The sequence below is a fragment of the Lithobates pipiens genome, unplaced genomic scaffold (genome assembly GCF_037356315.1).
Source record: "Lithobates pipiens isolate NorthernLeopardFrog02 unplaced genomic scaffold, aLitPip1_a1.2 Scaffold_16, whole genome shotgun sequence".
Lineage (NCBI taxonomy): Eukaryota > Metazoa > Chordata > Amphibia > Anura > Ranidae > Lithobates > Lithobates pipiens.
In genome coordinates this window covers 497,923,876-497,942,143 of record NW_027507748.1, presented here as the reverse complement: position 1 = coordinate 497,942,143, position 18,268 = coordinate 497,923,876, and the positions used below count along the sequence as shown (strand labels likewise).

At 45.4% G+C, this 18,268-nt stretch overlaps 1 protein-coding gene across 2 annotated transcripts in view; it reads left to right on the top strand.

The window, feature by feature from the left end:
• The first annotated feature begins 212 nt into the window (after positions 1-212).
• SLAIN1 (SLAIN motif family member 1) overlaps positions 213-18,268 on the top strand; it is a 111,064-nt gene continuing 93,008 nt past the window's right edge. For both annotated transcript variants that reach the window (XM_077483065.1, XM_077483064.1), the window contains exon 1: positions 213-853. In XM_077483065.1, the coding sequence (XP_077339191.1) occupies positions 459-853 (395 nt within the window). In that variant the 5' untranslated portion in view covers positions 213-458. The remainder of the gene's footprint in view (positions 854-18,268) is intronic.

Below are 18,268 nucleotides of genomic sequence, written 5' to 3'. Positions count from 1 at the left end.
TCATATAGGGATGTTTATAGTGTCATATGATTATGTTTACAATGTGATATTACAATTATGTTTACAATGTGATATAGTGATATTACGATGCTATTAACACTAGTGATGTTTCATTGTCGTGTAGTTGGGATCTTTCCAATGCTTGTGGTAGAGTATAATTGGCGATTGGGTGTGTATAATGAAGAGCATACGATTGAAGGGGATGACTCCACCCTTCTCGGAGTAGTGGTAGATGAGGGTGTCGGTGGACGGTCGGTGTGTCCCCGGATCTCTTTGTTCCATTGTGTGTGTGTAGCCCCCTCTCTCGGTCTGTGGTGGGAGGGAGCCCGGAGATCACATCCATAGTATTAGCGCTGACAGGAGGATGCAGCCTGTACACAGCAGCCATCCCTGAGTGAGGCGTTCATAGAGGAGAGGAGAGGAGAGGAGAGCCGGAGGAGGTAGCGGGCTGCTGGGAGATGATGGCGGAGGTGAAGTGCGCCTCCTCGGGGGCCACCAATGGGCTGGTGGTGAATGCTGAGTTGGAGGTGAAGAAGCTGCAGGAACTGGTGAGGAAGCTGGAGAAACAGAACGAGCAGCTCCGGAACAGAGCCAGCGCCGTCAGTAACTGCACCGCCAGCCCGCACCTGCTGCAGCCTCCTCCCGCAATGCATCAGCCCTGCCTGCTTACCCGACCCTCCGCACTCTGCCTGCCCAGCCCTGTACCCACTCTACTCTGCGGGAGCCTCTACCCATCAGACCCGTCCCTGGGATACTACAACAGCAGGCTGGCCTGCTCGTCCCCGGGGAACACCATCCTAGATGAAGTGGACATCCTGGACCTGGACAACTGCTATGAAGACGAGGATAGCTGGTAATCATGGATGGGTGAGGGGTGCTGCCATTGTCTACCAGCACTGCTCCCCTTGGACATGCTGGGAGGGAACAGGTTGGCTGGACTCAGGAGATGCATGTCTTGAATGCTGATCACTGGACTCCACCATCAGGAGGGGGCCTTCCACAATAACAGGGGACACTTCTCATTTACTGAGAGGTGACGGTTCTGTGGGACTGGGAGCCCCGGGATGAGGATGACGGTTCTGTGGGACTGGGAGCCCCGGGATGAGGATGACGGTTCTGTGGGACTGGGAGCCCCCGGGATGAGGATGACGGTTCTGTGGGACTGGGAGCCCCCGGGATGAGGATGACGGTTCTGTGGGACTGGGAGCCCCCGGGATGAGGATGACGGTTCTGTGGGACTGGGAGCCCCCGGGATGAGGATGACGGTTCTGTGGGACTGGGAGCCCCCGGGATGAGGATGACGGTTCTGTGGGACTGGGAGCCCCCGGGATGAGGATGACGGTTCTGTGGGACTGGGAGCCCCCGGGATGAGGATGACGGTTCTGTGGGACTGGGAGCCCCCGGGATGAGGATGACGGTTCTGTGGGACTGGGAGCCCCCGGGATGAGGATGACGGTTCTGTGGGACTGGGAGCCCCCGGGATGAGGATGACGGTTCTGTGGGACTGGGAGCCCCCGGGATGAGGATGACGGTTCTGTGGGACTGGGAGCCCCCGGGAAGGGGATGACGGTTCTGTGGGACTGGGAGCCCCCGGGAAGGGGATGACGGTTCTGTGGGACTGGGAGCCCCCGGGAAGGGGATGACGGTTCTGTGGGACTGGGAGCCCCCGGGAAGGGGATGACGGTTCTGTGGGACTGGGAGCCCCCGGGAAGGGGATGACGGTTCTGTGGGACTGGGAGCCCCCGGGAAGGGGATGACGGTTCTGTGGGACTGGGAGCCCCCGGGATGAGGATGACGGTTCTGTGGGACTGGGAGCCCCCGGGAAGGGGATGACGGTTCTGTGGGACTGGGAGCCCCCGGGATGAGGATGACGGTTCTGTGGGACTGGGAGAACTGGTATAGATTGGTTGCCTTTCCCATGTACTGGGACATGTTAATTCTGATGTGACATTGAAATGTCAATCAGCACATCACAGTCAAGACTGGGATTTTTTAATTGACATTCCAATGTACCAGTAAGACTGGGATGTGTTGGTTATCATTCCAATGTATTGCTAGGACTGGGATGTCTTGATTGACAATTTGATGTACTGGTAGGACTGGTATGTGATGGTTCTAATGTGCTAGTTGGCCTGGGATTTTTTTGATTGACATTCTGATGCTACTGGTAGTACATGGATGCGGTGATTGACCATTATGATGTACTGGTAGGACTGAGCTGTCATTACCTATATGAAAGGCCTTGATTAGCCAAAGAGGATTTGGTCTGTCATTGCTCGGATGTTGGCAGCAGACGTGCAATCTGTTCCAGGCAATAGGATTTGGAATATCCTTGAGCGTTGGCTGGATTTATTTGCTTGCTTAAATCCTCACTTATTTACGGCTGGGAACCTGCTATGAGGGTGTCACATCTTTGTCACCTTTTTATGTACAGGTTTAAATATTTTTATATATTTTTTTTTTTCTTTTTGAATGGCACAGCGTCATCAGTTTGTGTGGCATGTTGCGTTGGATTGGCGGGTAGAGATTGTGGGTGTTTTGTTTTGTATCACGCCACCTCTATGGTCCTATGCTGTGTACCCTCCTATATGGTACTACAGGATACACTGCTTTCTATTCTACTCATAGCCTGTGCTCAGTGCTCCTATAAGCCTCTTTTCCTCATATCAGTGTGGGGAGAGCAGGAATGTTTTTTTTTCCAGATTTCTGATGAAATGGGGGTGCTTTTTAGAAAATAACCCATGGATAGAGAAAAAATACAGGGGTTACGTGTGATGCCCCTCCTCTATAAAATGCTGCTTGTCTGATTGTTGTGCAGATTCTCTTGATGCAGTCTCCTATCTGCAAGTAACCATGTCTGTAGTTCTGGTTGCATACTTATTCCAATTCTGTGTCATTGAGGTTAGAGGGTCAGCTTGGCAGCCAGGAAACTAGCATTGTTTTAGGAGGTCACCTATGACAGCCCCTTATTTCATTGTGCACAGGCTGTGTTTAAACTGTGCAATGGACATTCTGTTGACTAGAGCTGGAACACTGGCATAGACTAAGGACAACATAGTCTTTATTTGGGGATTTAATAAAGCTGGATTCTCCCCTCCTTGTTTTTAGATGCATGCATATTCCATTGGAGTAAACAGAAATGCATAAAACCACACATTGTAACACGTTGCAGTGTACAATGCTCTTAGCATTGCACTTCAATGTGCATAAAAATACACATCAATGCGGGTTCAAGTATGCTTTTACTTGCATTGACATGCTTTTTCGTTGACTTTCAGTGGAAATGCATGTGTATTAAAACGCGTAGGTGTTTTCTAATTCCTGGAAAATCAGTACTAATCAAAACTGGTTATGTAAACATTATCACACAAACAGTGTCAGTAATTTAAGCTTAAAGGAAACCTGTACTGAAAATAAGACATGTGCCCCATCAAAAAAAAAATAGTTTTGTTTCGTTCCGCACGAATTTTCGTTAGATTCGTAGACTTTTCGTTAACATAACGAAAGTTCGTTCTGATGAATTTATCATTATGAGGGGTTCCCACCATCCCTGTGCTGACTTCCTCTGATTGGTGAATGAAACACCAGTCATGTTTCTGATCATTTGGATCCGAAATTCGTTGACGAAATGTCGTATGAAATTCGTAAGTATAGAAATTCCCATAGGGTTCCCACCATCCCTGTGCTAAGTTCCCAGGTCTGTACACCTGCTGTGTCCATTATGAGGATTTCCCACCATCCCTGTGCTGAGTTCCCGGGTCTGAGTGTACACCCGCTGTGCCCATTATGAGGGGTTCCCACCATCCCTGTGCTAAGTTCCCAGGTTTGTACAGCTGCTGTGTCCATTATGAGGATTTCCCACTATCCCTGTGCTGAGTTCCCGGGTCTGAGTGTACACCCGCTGTGCCCATTATGAGGGGTTCCCACCATCCCTGTGCTGAGTTCCCCGGGTCTGAGTGTACACCCGCTGTGCCCATTATGAGGGGTTCCCACCATCCCTGTGCTGAGTTCCCGGGTCTGAGTGTACACCCGCTGTGGCCATTATGAGATGTTCTCACCATCCCTGTGCTGTGCTGATGTCCTCTGATTGGTGAACAAAACACCAGTCACAATTCTGTTAATTTGAATCCGAAATTCGTAAGCATAGAAATTCCCATAGGGGTCCCACCATCCCTGTGCTGACTTCCTGGGTTTTTAACTTTTAGGTTCATTAACTTTTTCTTAACAATTACGAATTTTCGTTTTATGAATTTGGATCCGAAATTTGTAAACGAAATTTCCTATTTCTGAAGGAATTTGTATGCATAAAAATTAGTATTTCGGATTCTTACGAATTTTCGTTTCGTACGAAACCACTTGCACATGTCTACTGAAAATCATATGTTGGCTGCTACTGCAGAACTCTCCATTTGATAGTACTGGCTACCTGGATGTCATGCTGCTCTGATTACATAAGGCAGAATTCTAACCAAAAATAAAAATCTTAAAAACAAATTGCTCTTTAAGTACTGGTTCACATTGCAGCGATTTGACATGTCAAATTAGTGGCTATTGCCGGCAAAGGCACCGCCTGAATCGGTGCAATGCCACATTTGCGGCGCCACACCGATTCACAAAAGTAGTTTCTGCACTACTTTTGGAGATTTATTTATTTATTTTTCATATTTTACGCATTTGCATTGCCCGTATTTGTAACAGGTTTACTCTAAGGGCCGGTTCACACAGCGATGCGATGCGAGGCGACACGGCTCGCCTCGCCTCGCTCCCGCAAGTCGCTCCCGTTCAGTACTATGGAACCGTTCTGAGAGGAGCGACTCGAGTCGCTCCGACTCAGAAAAAAGGTTCCTGTACTACTTCTGGGCGACTTCGGGGGCGACTTGCATTGACTTCTATACAGAAGTCCTCTGCAAGTCGCCGCTGAGATCCCCGCAGGTCGCGGCGAGGCAAGTCGGAGACGCCTCGCCGCGCCTCGCTGTGTGAACCGGCCCTTAAGCAGGCTGGGCACAGACCACTAATTATTCTGGTGGTTTTGTTTAGTAGATCAATCCATTTGTGAATAAGCAGCAATCTTTGTTACCACAGAAGAAACAAATGTCGCTAGAATATATTTAGATATCTGAATAAGTCTGCTGTTAAAGACTAATTCATTTTTGTTAAAGCTTCCTATTGACTTAAATTGGTTGTAGGAACTACTCAATGTAGAGAAAAGTAGGGACTGGGAGAGATGCGGTCATCTTCATCTTGCTCAATTATATAAGGTAGATGTCTTTAAATCATTCCAGGAACTCGAGGAATACAATATAACAAATCAATCCCTTTTTTATTTTTATTTATTTTTTAATTTTATGATTAGACATGCTTTAGGGACCCAATTTTATTTATTTATTTTTATTCTGTTTTAGTTTATTTGTAGGGACCCATTTTTAAAGAGAGGCCAGTGGAGTGGAGTGAGGTGATTATTCTTCAGAAAGTAATAGACACCAATACGTCCAGGAATTTGATCTCATTCATATGACAGTATATGTGATGGAGTTATAAGGGGGAACAAGGAGCTTCCCTGTAGGAAGAGATGGGCGGAAGATATGGGGGATATACCAAATGGGCAGTGGAAACGCATTTTGGAAATGGGTCTATTAAGTACCCTATGACCATCACAGACAGCGTCACATCTACTGTTGCAGCACAGGGCATATAAGACACCTCAGAAATCATTCCTATGTGGGTGGAGGCCGGATGCCAAGTGCCCACGATATAGGAATCTAAAGGAAGATCTAATTCAAGTAATGTGGAGACGTCCAAAGTTTAAATAGATACTGGAGAGAAGTTATCGGAACAATAACTACAGTATTTGGAACAACTCTTGATTTAGACCCAAAGATATGTATATTGGGCTATATGGAAGATAAAATACGGGGTAGACAAACGGCAATAATTGGATGCCTTTCTGGCACGGAAACTGATAGTGAGGAGGTGGTTGGCGGTAAACCCACCAACCTGTGCAAAATGAGGTTAATAATACAATAAGGTGCCCCAACAGGTCATATTTTCAGGATTTCCCTCAGATGAACTGGCTGTGGTAATTACTAAGGCAGTGAAACTGATTAAATCACCTGTGGTGCAAAATAATGGTCAGCCTGAAAACATGACCTGTTGGGGTGCTTGAGGACTGGAGTTGAGAAACACTGCAATAAGGAGAGAAAAATTTGTATCTATTAACCACAGAATGATGGCTACATCGCGGCTCGATAACTCTGGGAGGGCTTACATTGACGTCCTCCCAGAATCGGGCACGCACACGGGAGTATCCGTGACCACCGGGTCCAGAAGACCCAGCGCATCATGGATCACGGTATATGGCCGATAGCAGCCATTTACCACGTGATCACTCTGTCAAATGACGGAGCAATCACTTGTAAACAAACCGGCGTCATGGCCAGTTCCTCTCTCCTTTCTTTGTACCAATCGGTACAGTGCGAGGGGAGAGATCGGTTGCAGCAGCACTGTGGGTTGGATCTGAAATGCCCACAGTGCTGATCTGTGCCAATTGTAGCCTCATCCATCCATGCTCACCCATCCCTCTGCCATTCTCATCTATCCATGCTCATCCATCCATACTAGGCAGTACTCATCCATCGATACTCAGCAATACTCCTCTATCCATCCATGCTTAGCATAACCAGTATACCCAGCGATACTTAGTCATACTCTGCCATCCACATTTATTGCTCGGCCATATCCATCCGCATTCATGCTCATCCATGCCACTAAAGTGCTTCACAAAAGTGTAATTGGTAGTCAAATTAGATTTGAGAAATGTATGCTCCTAGAACACCTGATGGTGCTCCCTGCATGTTAGGCCTCTGTATGTGACAAGACTGTAGAAAGTCAACCACATGTTGTATCTCCATACTCAGGAGTAGAAGAATCTATTTTGGGGTGTAATTTTTGGTATGTACATGCTATGTGTTAGAAATATTGTATAAATGGACAACTTTGTGTAATGAAAAAAATTTGTTTTTTCATTTTCTTTCCACATTTTCCAAAAAATTGTAGACAAAAATGACATGTTCAAAAGACTCATTATGCCTCATAGATTATACATTGGGTTGTTTTATTTACAAAATGGGGTCATTTTTTGGAGTTTCCATTGTTCTGGTGCTCCAGGGCCTTCAAAAGGTAGTCAGGAAATTTAGATTTTGTATTTATGTTCCTAGAACAGTGTTTTTCAACTCCAGTCCTCAAGGCGCCCCAACAGGTCATGTTTTCAGGCTTTCCATTATTTTGCACAGGTGATTTGATCAGTTTCACTTAGTAATTAGCACGTCTGTTTCATCTGAGGGAAATCCTGAAAACATGACCTGTTGGGGCGCCTTAAGGACTGGAGTTGAGAAACCCTGTCATAGAATACCTGATGGTGCTCCCTGCATGTTGGACCTTCTCTATGTGGTCAGGCTCTGTAAAAGTCTCACATGGGGTATCGCCATACTCGGAGTAGCAGAATGTGTTTTGAGGTATAATTTGTGGTGTGTGTGTGTGTGTGTGTGTGTGTGTGTGTGTAATAACCTGTTAATATGAAAAAATAAATAAAATGATTAGGGGGGAAAAAAAAAATCTATATTTTGCAAAGAATTGTGGGGAAAAAAATTACATTTTTGAAAAAACTCACCATGTCTAAATACCATGGAATATCTACTATCCAAAAAGGGGTAATTTGGGGGTTATTTATACTTTCCTGGCTTGTTAGTGTTTCAAGAAATGAGATAGGCGTCAGTGTAAAATGCCTTCTGTGTGTAGCAGCCCCCCTTGATAATTACCTGAGGTCCATCTAGATCCAGCATTGTTACATGAGACTCGGCCGTCTGAGACTCCCCCTCCTCGTTGGCTGAGACAGCAGTGCTGCGCCATTGGCTGCTGTCAAAGTCAGTGAGCCAATGAAGAGAGAGAGAGAGACGGGCCACGGCTCTGTCTGAATGGACACAAGGAGCTGTGACTCGGCTTTCCCCATAGCAAGCTGCTTGTTGTGGGGGCACTCAACAGGAGGGAGGGGCCAGGAGCACCAAATGTGGACCCAAGAAGAGGATCGAAGCTGCTACCTGCGCTGTAAAGTGGTTTTTCAGAGAAGTATAAGTGTGTTATTTTTAACGGGGGGAAAAAAATTACTTTAGCCTCACTTTGAGGCTGGGTTTACACTTGAACACTCAGCGGCTTACAGCAGGAGTCCGGTGCATCTCCTTTCGCAGTTTCGGGTCAGATTTCAGTCCAAATTTTGGGCTGAATTTGGACCTGAAACGGGCCAAAAGATGCACAAGGGCCCCTGTGAAAATTGCACAGGAGCCGCTGCAGAGATGTGTGAACCAGGTCCATAGAAAGCCGGTCACATTCTCCTGCTATGCGAAGAAACCTGAATCCAATTCGCATAGTTTTGAACCCAGCCTAAAGCAGAAACAAAGGCGCAAATGGTGGTTTTATTGCAAAATTTGTCATCCCACGTCTCTTTTGCAATAAAATACACCTCTCTCTCTCTAAGGTTTGCCTGAGCGCTGGTTCTCAGAATTGAAAAATATACTTACCTGTTCAGTGCTCGCATAATTTACACTCCGCTGCTCTGCATCCTGTGAAGCCGTCCTTGCACGCAGGGACTAGAGTTGTCTCCTTGCGTTGTGTAAATCTATAGAAATGAAAAAAGGGGGGAAATTTTTTTTTGATAAGGTGAGACACAAGAAACCATTATATAGATTGATCCTAGACGGATCAGATTTGGCTGCGGCTTAACTGTGTCACATAACTACAGAAAAAAACTAAAGATAAAAATATAAGCTGCGCTAAATCCCACAAACATCAAATTGTGTATACATAAATAAAGTAACAATGAATTATGGGCTGTTCCCAGCCTCTAAACATAAATTAATATGAAATCAAACCATAAATAATAAATGCATATAAATATTACAAATAGAGGTCGACCGATATGGGTTTTTCTCTGGCCGATGCCAATATTTAGAAATCATGGCGGCCGATAGCCGATATATGATGCCGATTTTTTTTTTTTTTTTTTTTTTTTTTTTTTTTTTTTTTTTGGGCCGATATGTTAGGCCGATTTTATTTTATTTATTTATTTTTTTCCTTTTTTTATTAATTTTTTTTAAATCCCCCTTGATCTAACACACCTTTCCCACTGGGGCATTTTTCAGGCGCTTTTGGGCTAAAAATAGCGCCTGTAAAGTGCCTGCAAAATGGCTCCCCTGCAGTCTGTGTGAAAGACAGAGTGCTTTCACACTGAGGCGATGCGCTGGCAGGATCTTAAAAAAAAGTCCTGCAAGCAACACGTTTGGAGTGGTGTATACCGCTCCTCCACCACTCCTGCCCATTGATATGAATGGGCACCACTGCCGAAGCACATGCAATGCGATTTGGCAGCAGTGCTTCATGGGCGCATTTAACCTCTTCCTTGGCCGCTAGCTGGGTTTTATGCGCCCCACTAGCAGCCAAATAGCACCGCTAAAATGATGGTAAAGAGCCGCTAAAACTTGCGTTTTACCATCAACACCTGCCCGCTCCAGTGTGAAAGCAGCCTTCATAAGTGATACAGAAAATTTCTTACATTTAAACATTTATTAAACAAAACAAACCTCCAATCAGTTTACTTGTATGTATGATTTAGATTAAAAAAAAAAAAAAAAAACCTATATATTAAATAAAAACAGGTAGTCAAAACTTTTGGACAAAAAAAAAAAAATGGGCTAACTTTACTGTTTTTTTATTTTATTTTTATTTTTTAAATAGTGTATTTTTTTCCCCAAAAAAATGCATTTGAAAGACATCTGTGCAAATGCCGTGTGACATAAAATATTGCAACAACCGCTATTTTATTCCCTAGGATCTCTGCTAAAAAAAGATATATAATTTTTGGGGGGTCTAAGTGATTTTCTGGCAGAAAATACAGGATTTTTACTTGTAAGCAACAAGTGTCAGAAAAGATTTAGTCTTTAAATGGTTAAACTGAGAACTTCTACACACAGAGATGACTTCATTCATTCAAGTGTAAACATTGTATCATTTTGTTCTTTTCTTGGCAGCCTGCCCAGAGAGGAGGAAAGTGTTTCTATGGCAACTTACACTGACTTCTTACAGAAGTCATTTCAAAGTCCCTGTAGTTCTAAATCGGCTTTTTACCAGCACAATCAGCCGATGCCGATTAATTAAAAAACGGCAAATATCGGCCGATATATCGGCCGGCCGATATATCGGTCGACCTCTAATTACAAACTCAGACCATGCGAACCCCCTATTCCTTGCAGTATAGGACCAAGTCGCATGCCCCTATGTATAGCAATACAAACTCTAAATACACCCAGGGTATGGATTACAAGTCTGTATGTGTAAATCAAAAGAGAGTTCTTTCAAGAGTGTGAATAAAGTCCTCCACAAATGAACCATAAGCGATCCACTGCTGTGTGCGATTAAGTAGTGCTTGATCCGCCACCAAAAAAATTTCATTTGCCGCTTACCAGAAAATCGTGACCCCCCCCCCACTACAGAGGGTCACAAAAGGCATATGAATATATAATCGTCTCCCAATCCAGAGGGGTCCTCGATATTCCCCTCGTGCCACCACTCCAATATAAGGATTGTAGAAAAATGCTCCCAAAAAATCTGTCTCATGAATTTAGAGGGACTCGGGATAGGTATACCAAAACCATGGAAGAGAAATAGAACTCCAAATAGTGTAAAACCCTTTATTACTAAAAAGTAAAATTGCACTTACAGTGTATAAAGAAATCATCAGCCTTAAGTCCGTTGCTCCGGCCAGACGCCTACGGACAGACCCGTTCTCCTGGATCTGTTCCAAACACGAGGTGACATTATTTAGAGTTTGTATTGCTATACATAGGGGCATGCGACTTGGTTTTTGAGCACTTTGGGACTCCCTATAGACAAGGTTATGGGCATTGGGTGTAACCAATGTCCTCTGAGAGTTGGCTTTTTGTGTGGTTTTGAGCAAAAAATCTTTTTTGGCATATATAGATGGATAGATTTCACCATTTCTTTATGAGGGATATAGATGATAGGTTTTGATTACTTGATACATTGAGATATATATATATATATATATATATATATATATATATATATTATGGTGTAAGTTGTTTTAAATCATATCATTGCATGTATCATAAGATATTGTGAGCTCTCCCCAACAGGTCTATACTCTGGGCCGGTGGCTTTATGGGGTATACACGTAATGGATGTGTCTGTCTGGATTCCTTGGATAGGGGTATGGGATACAACATTTCTGACATATCTCAATTCTCAGGGTTCGAGTGTGCCAGCAGTGTAAGACTGAACTTGTCTCTACTGGATTCGGGGTGAGCCCTGTATTTAGCTTTTTATTTTTTACTTTAAATTTTTATTTTTGTCCCCCCCCCCAAGGGCTTTCACACTGCAGCAGTGCGCTGGCAGGACATCAGGGAAAAGTCCTGCCAGCAGCTTCTTTGGAGCGGTGAACGAGCGGTGTGTTTACCGCTCCTCCACCGCTGCTCCCCATTGAAATCAATGGGGCAGCGTTGTAATACCGCCGGCAAAACGCTGCAATTGCAGTGTATTGCTGGCAGTTTTAACCCTTGGCCACTAGCGGGGGGTAAAAGCTCCCCGCTAGCGGCCGAAATGCGCAGTAAAACACCGCTAAAAATAGTGGCGTTTTACCGCCAACGCTATGGGCGGTGTGGTGTGAAAGGGGTCTTAGAGATTGAGTTTCCATATACTTTGAATAACTGCTGCTTTCTACATTCCTGGTGCATTCTCCATAAGGATGAACAGTACCGTGTATAACTGCGTACCATGGAATGAGAGTTCTGAATGGGCCCTGATTCCTGATTCCTGTTGTGTAATCTCGTCCGTCATCACCCAGACATTCCTGTAAACTGTTCAATGCCATTGAATAGAACCATGAGTAATTTAACATCTCTTGCTTTGTTTCTTCTGCGATTCCTAGTCTGAAAAGAACTCGCTACTTTTTCATTAAATACATTTGTGTGTTAGAAAAAGATTGTAGAAAGTTATGTGTAAATATTTGACAAGAAGTTTTTTTATTATTTTATAATCTTTAGCTACTGTAGTTTTTTTTTTTTTTTTTTTTTATTTAACAACTTAATTTTGTTGACCTGAGCAGCCTACTTTTCATTGCGTATTTTTGCAATGCTGCACATTCATGCTATTGATGCCTTTCCTGAGAGAGCCTTTTCTCTAAGTGGGTCAAGAAGTGAGTAACAACATTCATTGTGAACAAGGCCTGCAGATTAGCTTCACTTTCAGGGCATGTGACCAACTGCATTTGTAGAAAACATCTTTGTTTTTAAACTTCATACTATATAGATCAGGGGTAGGCAACCTTTTGAGCACAGTGTGCCGAAAAATGTTTTCAAAGAAATGGAGCGTGCTGATTTTTTAACAAAAAAAATGTCTACATCACACTCTCTCAATTGTGAAAAAAATTTTTTTTATTTTTTTTATAAAGTAAATGCTGTAAACTACTTTAGTAGTGAGAAATTAACATCCTGCGCTCTCAGATCAGCCCCAATTTATGCACCTTCACCCCTCAGATCACTGTAACCCCACTGCACATCTGTCCCACCAATGTTCACCCCCCCTTCTCATCTGCTCCACCGCCGTACCCCCATGCTCTTCTGTCCTTACCGATGAACAGAGGCGGACAAAGTGGGGGGCGGGCCGCCCCGGGTGCCACACATTGGGGGGGGTGTCAGGCCACGCCCTCCCCCCTCCGCAACTGAAGAGGAGACAGCGCCGTTGGTTCGCAGCCCACACAGAGAGAGCCCGAGGCACTGGCAGTGGGCGGCATTGCAGGGGGGAGGTGCGAGCAGCACCCGAGTGGAGTGACATCTGTCAGCTTAGTGATCTGGGACCCGGCGCAACAATCCCCTTCTCTCTGTGGTCAAGTCGCACCGTTCTGATCAGTCTCGGCAGCAGCTGTCACTCACAGTGAAGCCGCCTCCCCCTCCTCCTGCATGCACAGCACTGTGTAGACGTAAAGGAGGAGGGGGAGGCGGCTTTACTCTGCTCGGCTGTGAGTGACTGCTGAGACTGATCAGAACGGCGTGACGCGGGTCACGCGACCACAGAGAGAAGGGGATTATTGCGCCGGGTCCCAGATCACTGAGCCATCAGGTGTCACTCCACTCGGGTGCTGTTCGCACCTCCCCCTGCAATGTCACTGCCTTGGGCTCTTCATGTGTGTTCAGGTACATTATGGGCCTGTGGGGGGGGGGCTGTATTGTTAGGGGGTCTGCACTGTGTGGGGGGGGGGCTGCACAGTAGGGGGGTCTGTACTATAGGGGGAGGGGTCTGTACAGTAGGGGAAGATTTGGCACTGTAGGGGGGTTCTTTAGTGTGGGGGGGGGTCCTGCACTGTGGGGGGTCTCTACTATAGGGGGTCTGCACTATAGGGAGAGGGTTCTGTACAGTAGGGGAAGATTTGGCACTGTAGGGGGGTTCTTTACTGTGGTGGGGGGGTCCTGCACTGTGGGGGGGGGGTTCTGCACTGTAGAGGGGTCTGTACTATAGGGGGTCTGCACTATAGGGGAGGGTTCTGTACAGTAGGGGAAGATTTGGCACTGTAGGGGGGTCTGTACTGTAGGGGGGTCTGTACTGTAGGGGGGTCTGTACTGTAGGGGGGTCTGTACTGTAGGGGGGTCTGTACTGTAGGGGAGGATTCTGCACTGTAAAGGGGTCTGTACTGTAGGGGGGTCTGCGCTGTAGGGTGGAGGGGTCTGTACTGTAGGAGGGTCTGCACTGTAGGTGAGGATTCTGTACTGTAGGGGGGTCTTTACTGTAGGGGGTTCTACACTGTAGATGGGGGGGGGGGGGGCTGTACGGTAGGGAGGTCTGCACTGTAGGGGGTCTGTGTAACATGCAGGGGGTCCAGAGCTGTGGGGGGGCTGTGTAATGTAAAGGGGTCCAGAGGTACAAGGGCTGTGTAATGTAAAGTGGTCCAGAGGTGCAGGGAGCTGTGTAATGTAAAGGGGTCCAGAGGTGCAGGGTGCTGTGTACCCTCCTGCTCATCTGCTCCACCACTAGTCTTATCTGTGATATGCATAGTGGGGAAAGGAAGCAGAGATGAAACCCATCTATCTGTCCTGTTACACTCATCCAGCCCATGTGCTTGTATGTGACATCACATACAAGCATCTGGAATAGATGCGCAATGATGAAGTCAGGGGTATTTTCTGAAAGCAGTGGGCCTGTGTGCGGAATCATAAGTTGGGCCCCTGCAGCTGAGAAAAAGTGAGGCGCTCCGTGCCACAGCAAAAGTTGGATGTGATTTTTTTTTTTTTTTTTTAATTTTTTTTTTAAATTAATTAATTAATTAATTTATTTATTTATTTTCATTGCGCTGAATACTGGCTGTGGCTTAAAGGGACACATAATGGAGGGGGGTTCAGTAGTAAGTGACACAAAGGTTCAAGGAATCATTTCAAAAGTTCCAAGAAGCTTAACAGTAATTCCACAATCGGTGACATCCCTTCTTTCTGAAATTATTAGTGGCAACGAATCAAGTAATCTTCCTCCCAGATGGTGGCCGGGGCTAGCAGGACTGTGATTGGCTTTAGCAGTGGCTAATGACAGTCGTCCTCATCCAGCAGAACCGCACCCAATCTCTTCCCCGTCACAAAAGCTGACGATCGCAGCTACAGCAAAGTTAGGCCCCTTTCACACTGGGGAGGTGCGGGCGTCGGCGCTAAAGCGCCGCTATTTTTAGCAGCGATTTGATGTTGTTTTAGCGGCGGTATGCGGCCACTAGTGGGGCGGTTTTAACCCCCCGCTAGCGGCTGAAAAAGGGGTTAAAACCACCTGCAAAGTTCCGCTGCAGAGGCGCTTTGCCGGCGGTATAGCCGCGCTGTCCCATTGAATGGGTAGGAGCGGTGAATACACCGCTTCTTCACCGCTCCAAAGATGCGACTAGCAGGACTTTTTTCACCGTCCTGCCAGCACACCGCCCCAGTGTGAAAGCCCTCCAGCTTTCACACTGGAGGGAAAGGGGCCGGTTGTTTCAGGTGCTACACAGGCATTATTTTTAGCGCTGTAGCGCCTGAAAACCGCCCCAGTGTGAAAGGGGCCTTAGAGAACCAAACAATGTTTCCCATCTTTTACAATATGTGGGGGGTGCAGTGCCTCCCCCCTCAGTGAAGGTGTGGTGTAGGGAATTCTGAAATTGGAATGCATTAGTGTCTCACTGATCAAAAAATTAATTTAATTAAAAGCTGTTTTATTTATTACTACAGGCATTTATGTTGGTTAAACTAGATGGACTAGTATCTTATTTATTTATTAATTTTTTTCAACCAGATTAACTATGTAACTATCTATCCAATTTATAGAAAATATGCAACAATGGAATTTGAGAGATGCCCCTTTGGACTTTTTATATGGCAGAATAAGGAGTGTATATATAAATCACATAATTAAAAGGCACATTTACTACCAACTTTATTCATGTAAACAGTGCAGATAGCATACAAATATCCAACAATCATAAATTGAAATAATACATCAATGAGTAGACATATATAAAGTATCAAAAATTAAAGCGGTAGTAAACCTGCTCAGGTGTTGTGTTTTTTTTTTTTTTTTTTTTTTTTTTTTTCTTTTTCTTTTCCTGACCTACAAGGGAAAAGGCATAATGAGCTAGTATGCACCACATACTAGCTCATTATGAAATACTTACCTTAGAATGAGGCCCCGACATCTGGCCCGATCCACGCAGAGGGAGCTGACATGTTTCCCGGCGTGTCTTCTGGGTATTGTGGTTCCGGCGCATGGGAGATTTCTTTCCGGCAGGGTCCGGCGTCTGCCAGACTTTCAGCTGAGAGTCCCCTGTGCGCATGCCCCGCTGCAGTCAGCGGCGGATTGCGAGGGGAATATCTCCTAAACCGTACAAGTTTAGGAGATTTATTTTTTTATTATTTTTTTCCTACAGGAAAGCCTTATTATAGACTTTCCTGTAGGTAAAAGTTGTAAAAAAAGACTATACAACCACTTTAACCCAAGCTTACAATTCCAAAGTGCCATCCACAACAGTAAGGTCAGCAGATTAGATATACAGCCATAAACCCAACATGTTTCGGAAGTTATAGCATTATTGTACATTTTCCTTCTTTAGGGGTGGTTTATTATAAAGAAAGTTTGGGATATTGTTTTCTTGTATATCAGACGATAAACAATAAAAAATAATACTGGGCGCACGACTCCTCATAACCGTACACTAAAGGTGGTACCACATGGATGCCCATCATCTTTAAATTCAGAGATGTGGATGTTGGGACATCAGCCGGCAAACCTATTATTATTAAAAAAAAAATTATTTTTATTTTTTAGGATAACCTCTCCTTTTTAAACCCTGGGGGGAGTGGTAGGAGCCTGGAAGATCACAGTGCAGGGACCCATGTGCCAAGAGATGTAGCAGCAGTTCTGAAGGGCAAATATGAGTGACAGTTCTTTAACCTTTAGAAATATGGCAAAAGTGGGGCAGAACCACCTCCAGAAGTAGTGAAACAAAGGGTCTCCAGGCTTTTCGATGGAGCGGCATTGATAGTTTTTCACTTGCTGTTCAGCCCTGGAGTGAGAAGAACGAATCTGGAGAGCAGTAGTGTGTGTGTGGTGGTCCCTAGGCCAGGTGATGTGCCAGCAGTTAAGGAGATCGGGTTAGAGTAAGGAATTCTCACTGCTTCCTTGCCGGAGAGCATACAGCTGTGAGGGGGAGAGAATGGCGGAACCAAACAGCAGCGATTACCCAACAGAGGGCAGAACCTGTTTCTTTGTGGAGGGGCAGCAGAGCTGGCAAATTAGATGTCTACTGCCTGGGATTTGAGGGGAGTGTATCTGAAATCTAGGGGGGTGCAGCCCATCCCAGCACCCCACTAGATCCGGCCAGGGTGCATAGAAGAATGATGCAGAGAACAGAACTCCTATTATTAATTGGACAATCAAAAGCCACCTGGAATTTGGTTATAAGTGCTTGTCACAGTGCATAACATGTCAACTTGTACTGTCTGTGATGTCTTTTGCATGAAGGATCATTAAAGGGGGAAGTATTGCAGTGAATTCCGGGTGTCTTTTGATTGTGTATCTGCAGATGAGCTGTGCTAGTACCTTCACCTAAACCCTGGCTATGCTGTGGATGGATGGCTAATGCGCTCATCTGAAGCGGCTTACTCTTCAGTGTATTATTAATTGGCTCTGGTCTCTGGAGAATTCGGTCTACCCACTGCTGGAGAAAAAAAGAAATTGTCATGAGGCCAGATTGAAGACCCATGAGAAAAAGAATGTGTCTATTATAATTTTTTTTTTTTTTTAACTAGAGCGCATGCTCCAAGAATAGGGGGAGAGAGCAACCTGGGGTTGGACTTTAAAGTGGTTGTAAAGGCACAAGGTTATTTACCTTCATGCATGGAGGTAAAAAAACCTTCTGTGGGCAGCAGCCCCCCTTATTACTTACCTGAACCCCATCTCGATCCAACGATATCCATGAGAGCCTTGTCTGTCTGGGGACTTACACTCCTGATTGGCTTTGCTGTCAGTCACAGCCAGTTAGCCAATCGGGAAACCGTGGGGGCAGGGCTGAGTTACAGCTCAGTGTGCGAATGGACACACAGCTGCGGGTCAGGAGCATGCCTGCTTAGGTGCACGCCCCTCCCCCCCCACAGCAAGCAGCCTGCACCCAGTTGGAGGGAGGGGCCAGGGGCACCAGCGTGGGACCCTAAAGAGGAGGATCTGGGCTGCTCTGTGCAAAACCATTGCACAAAGCAGGTATGTTTGTTATTTTAAAGAACAGAAAAACAAGACTTTAATATCCCTTTAAACACATATTAATGTTAAGTGGTTGTAAACCCTCACCTTGTAAAACAACCCATTCAGTTTAAAATTTAAATGAAAGGCACAAATGTGTGTATAGATCTTAAACATAAAAAAAAAAAAAAAAAAGAAGGTATTTATGTGATCCTATTCCCTCTGTTCTCAGCTGCATAAGAGCTTGGAGGGGGAGGAGAAGCAGCAGCACACTAAGCTTCCCAGTGAATGGCTGTGCAGTGGGGGTGAGGGCATGTCAGGACAAGTCTGATCATTGGAGGAGAGCATACTGAGTTACCAGCAGAGCTAGAAAACTGACCACTGTGTGCTGTCCTGCTTGGTGTGGTCAGTTTTTAATAGGAAAGCAGAGGGACTACCAGGAATTTTCACACAAGGGAAGCAATACTAA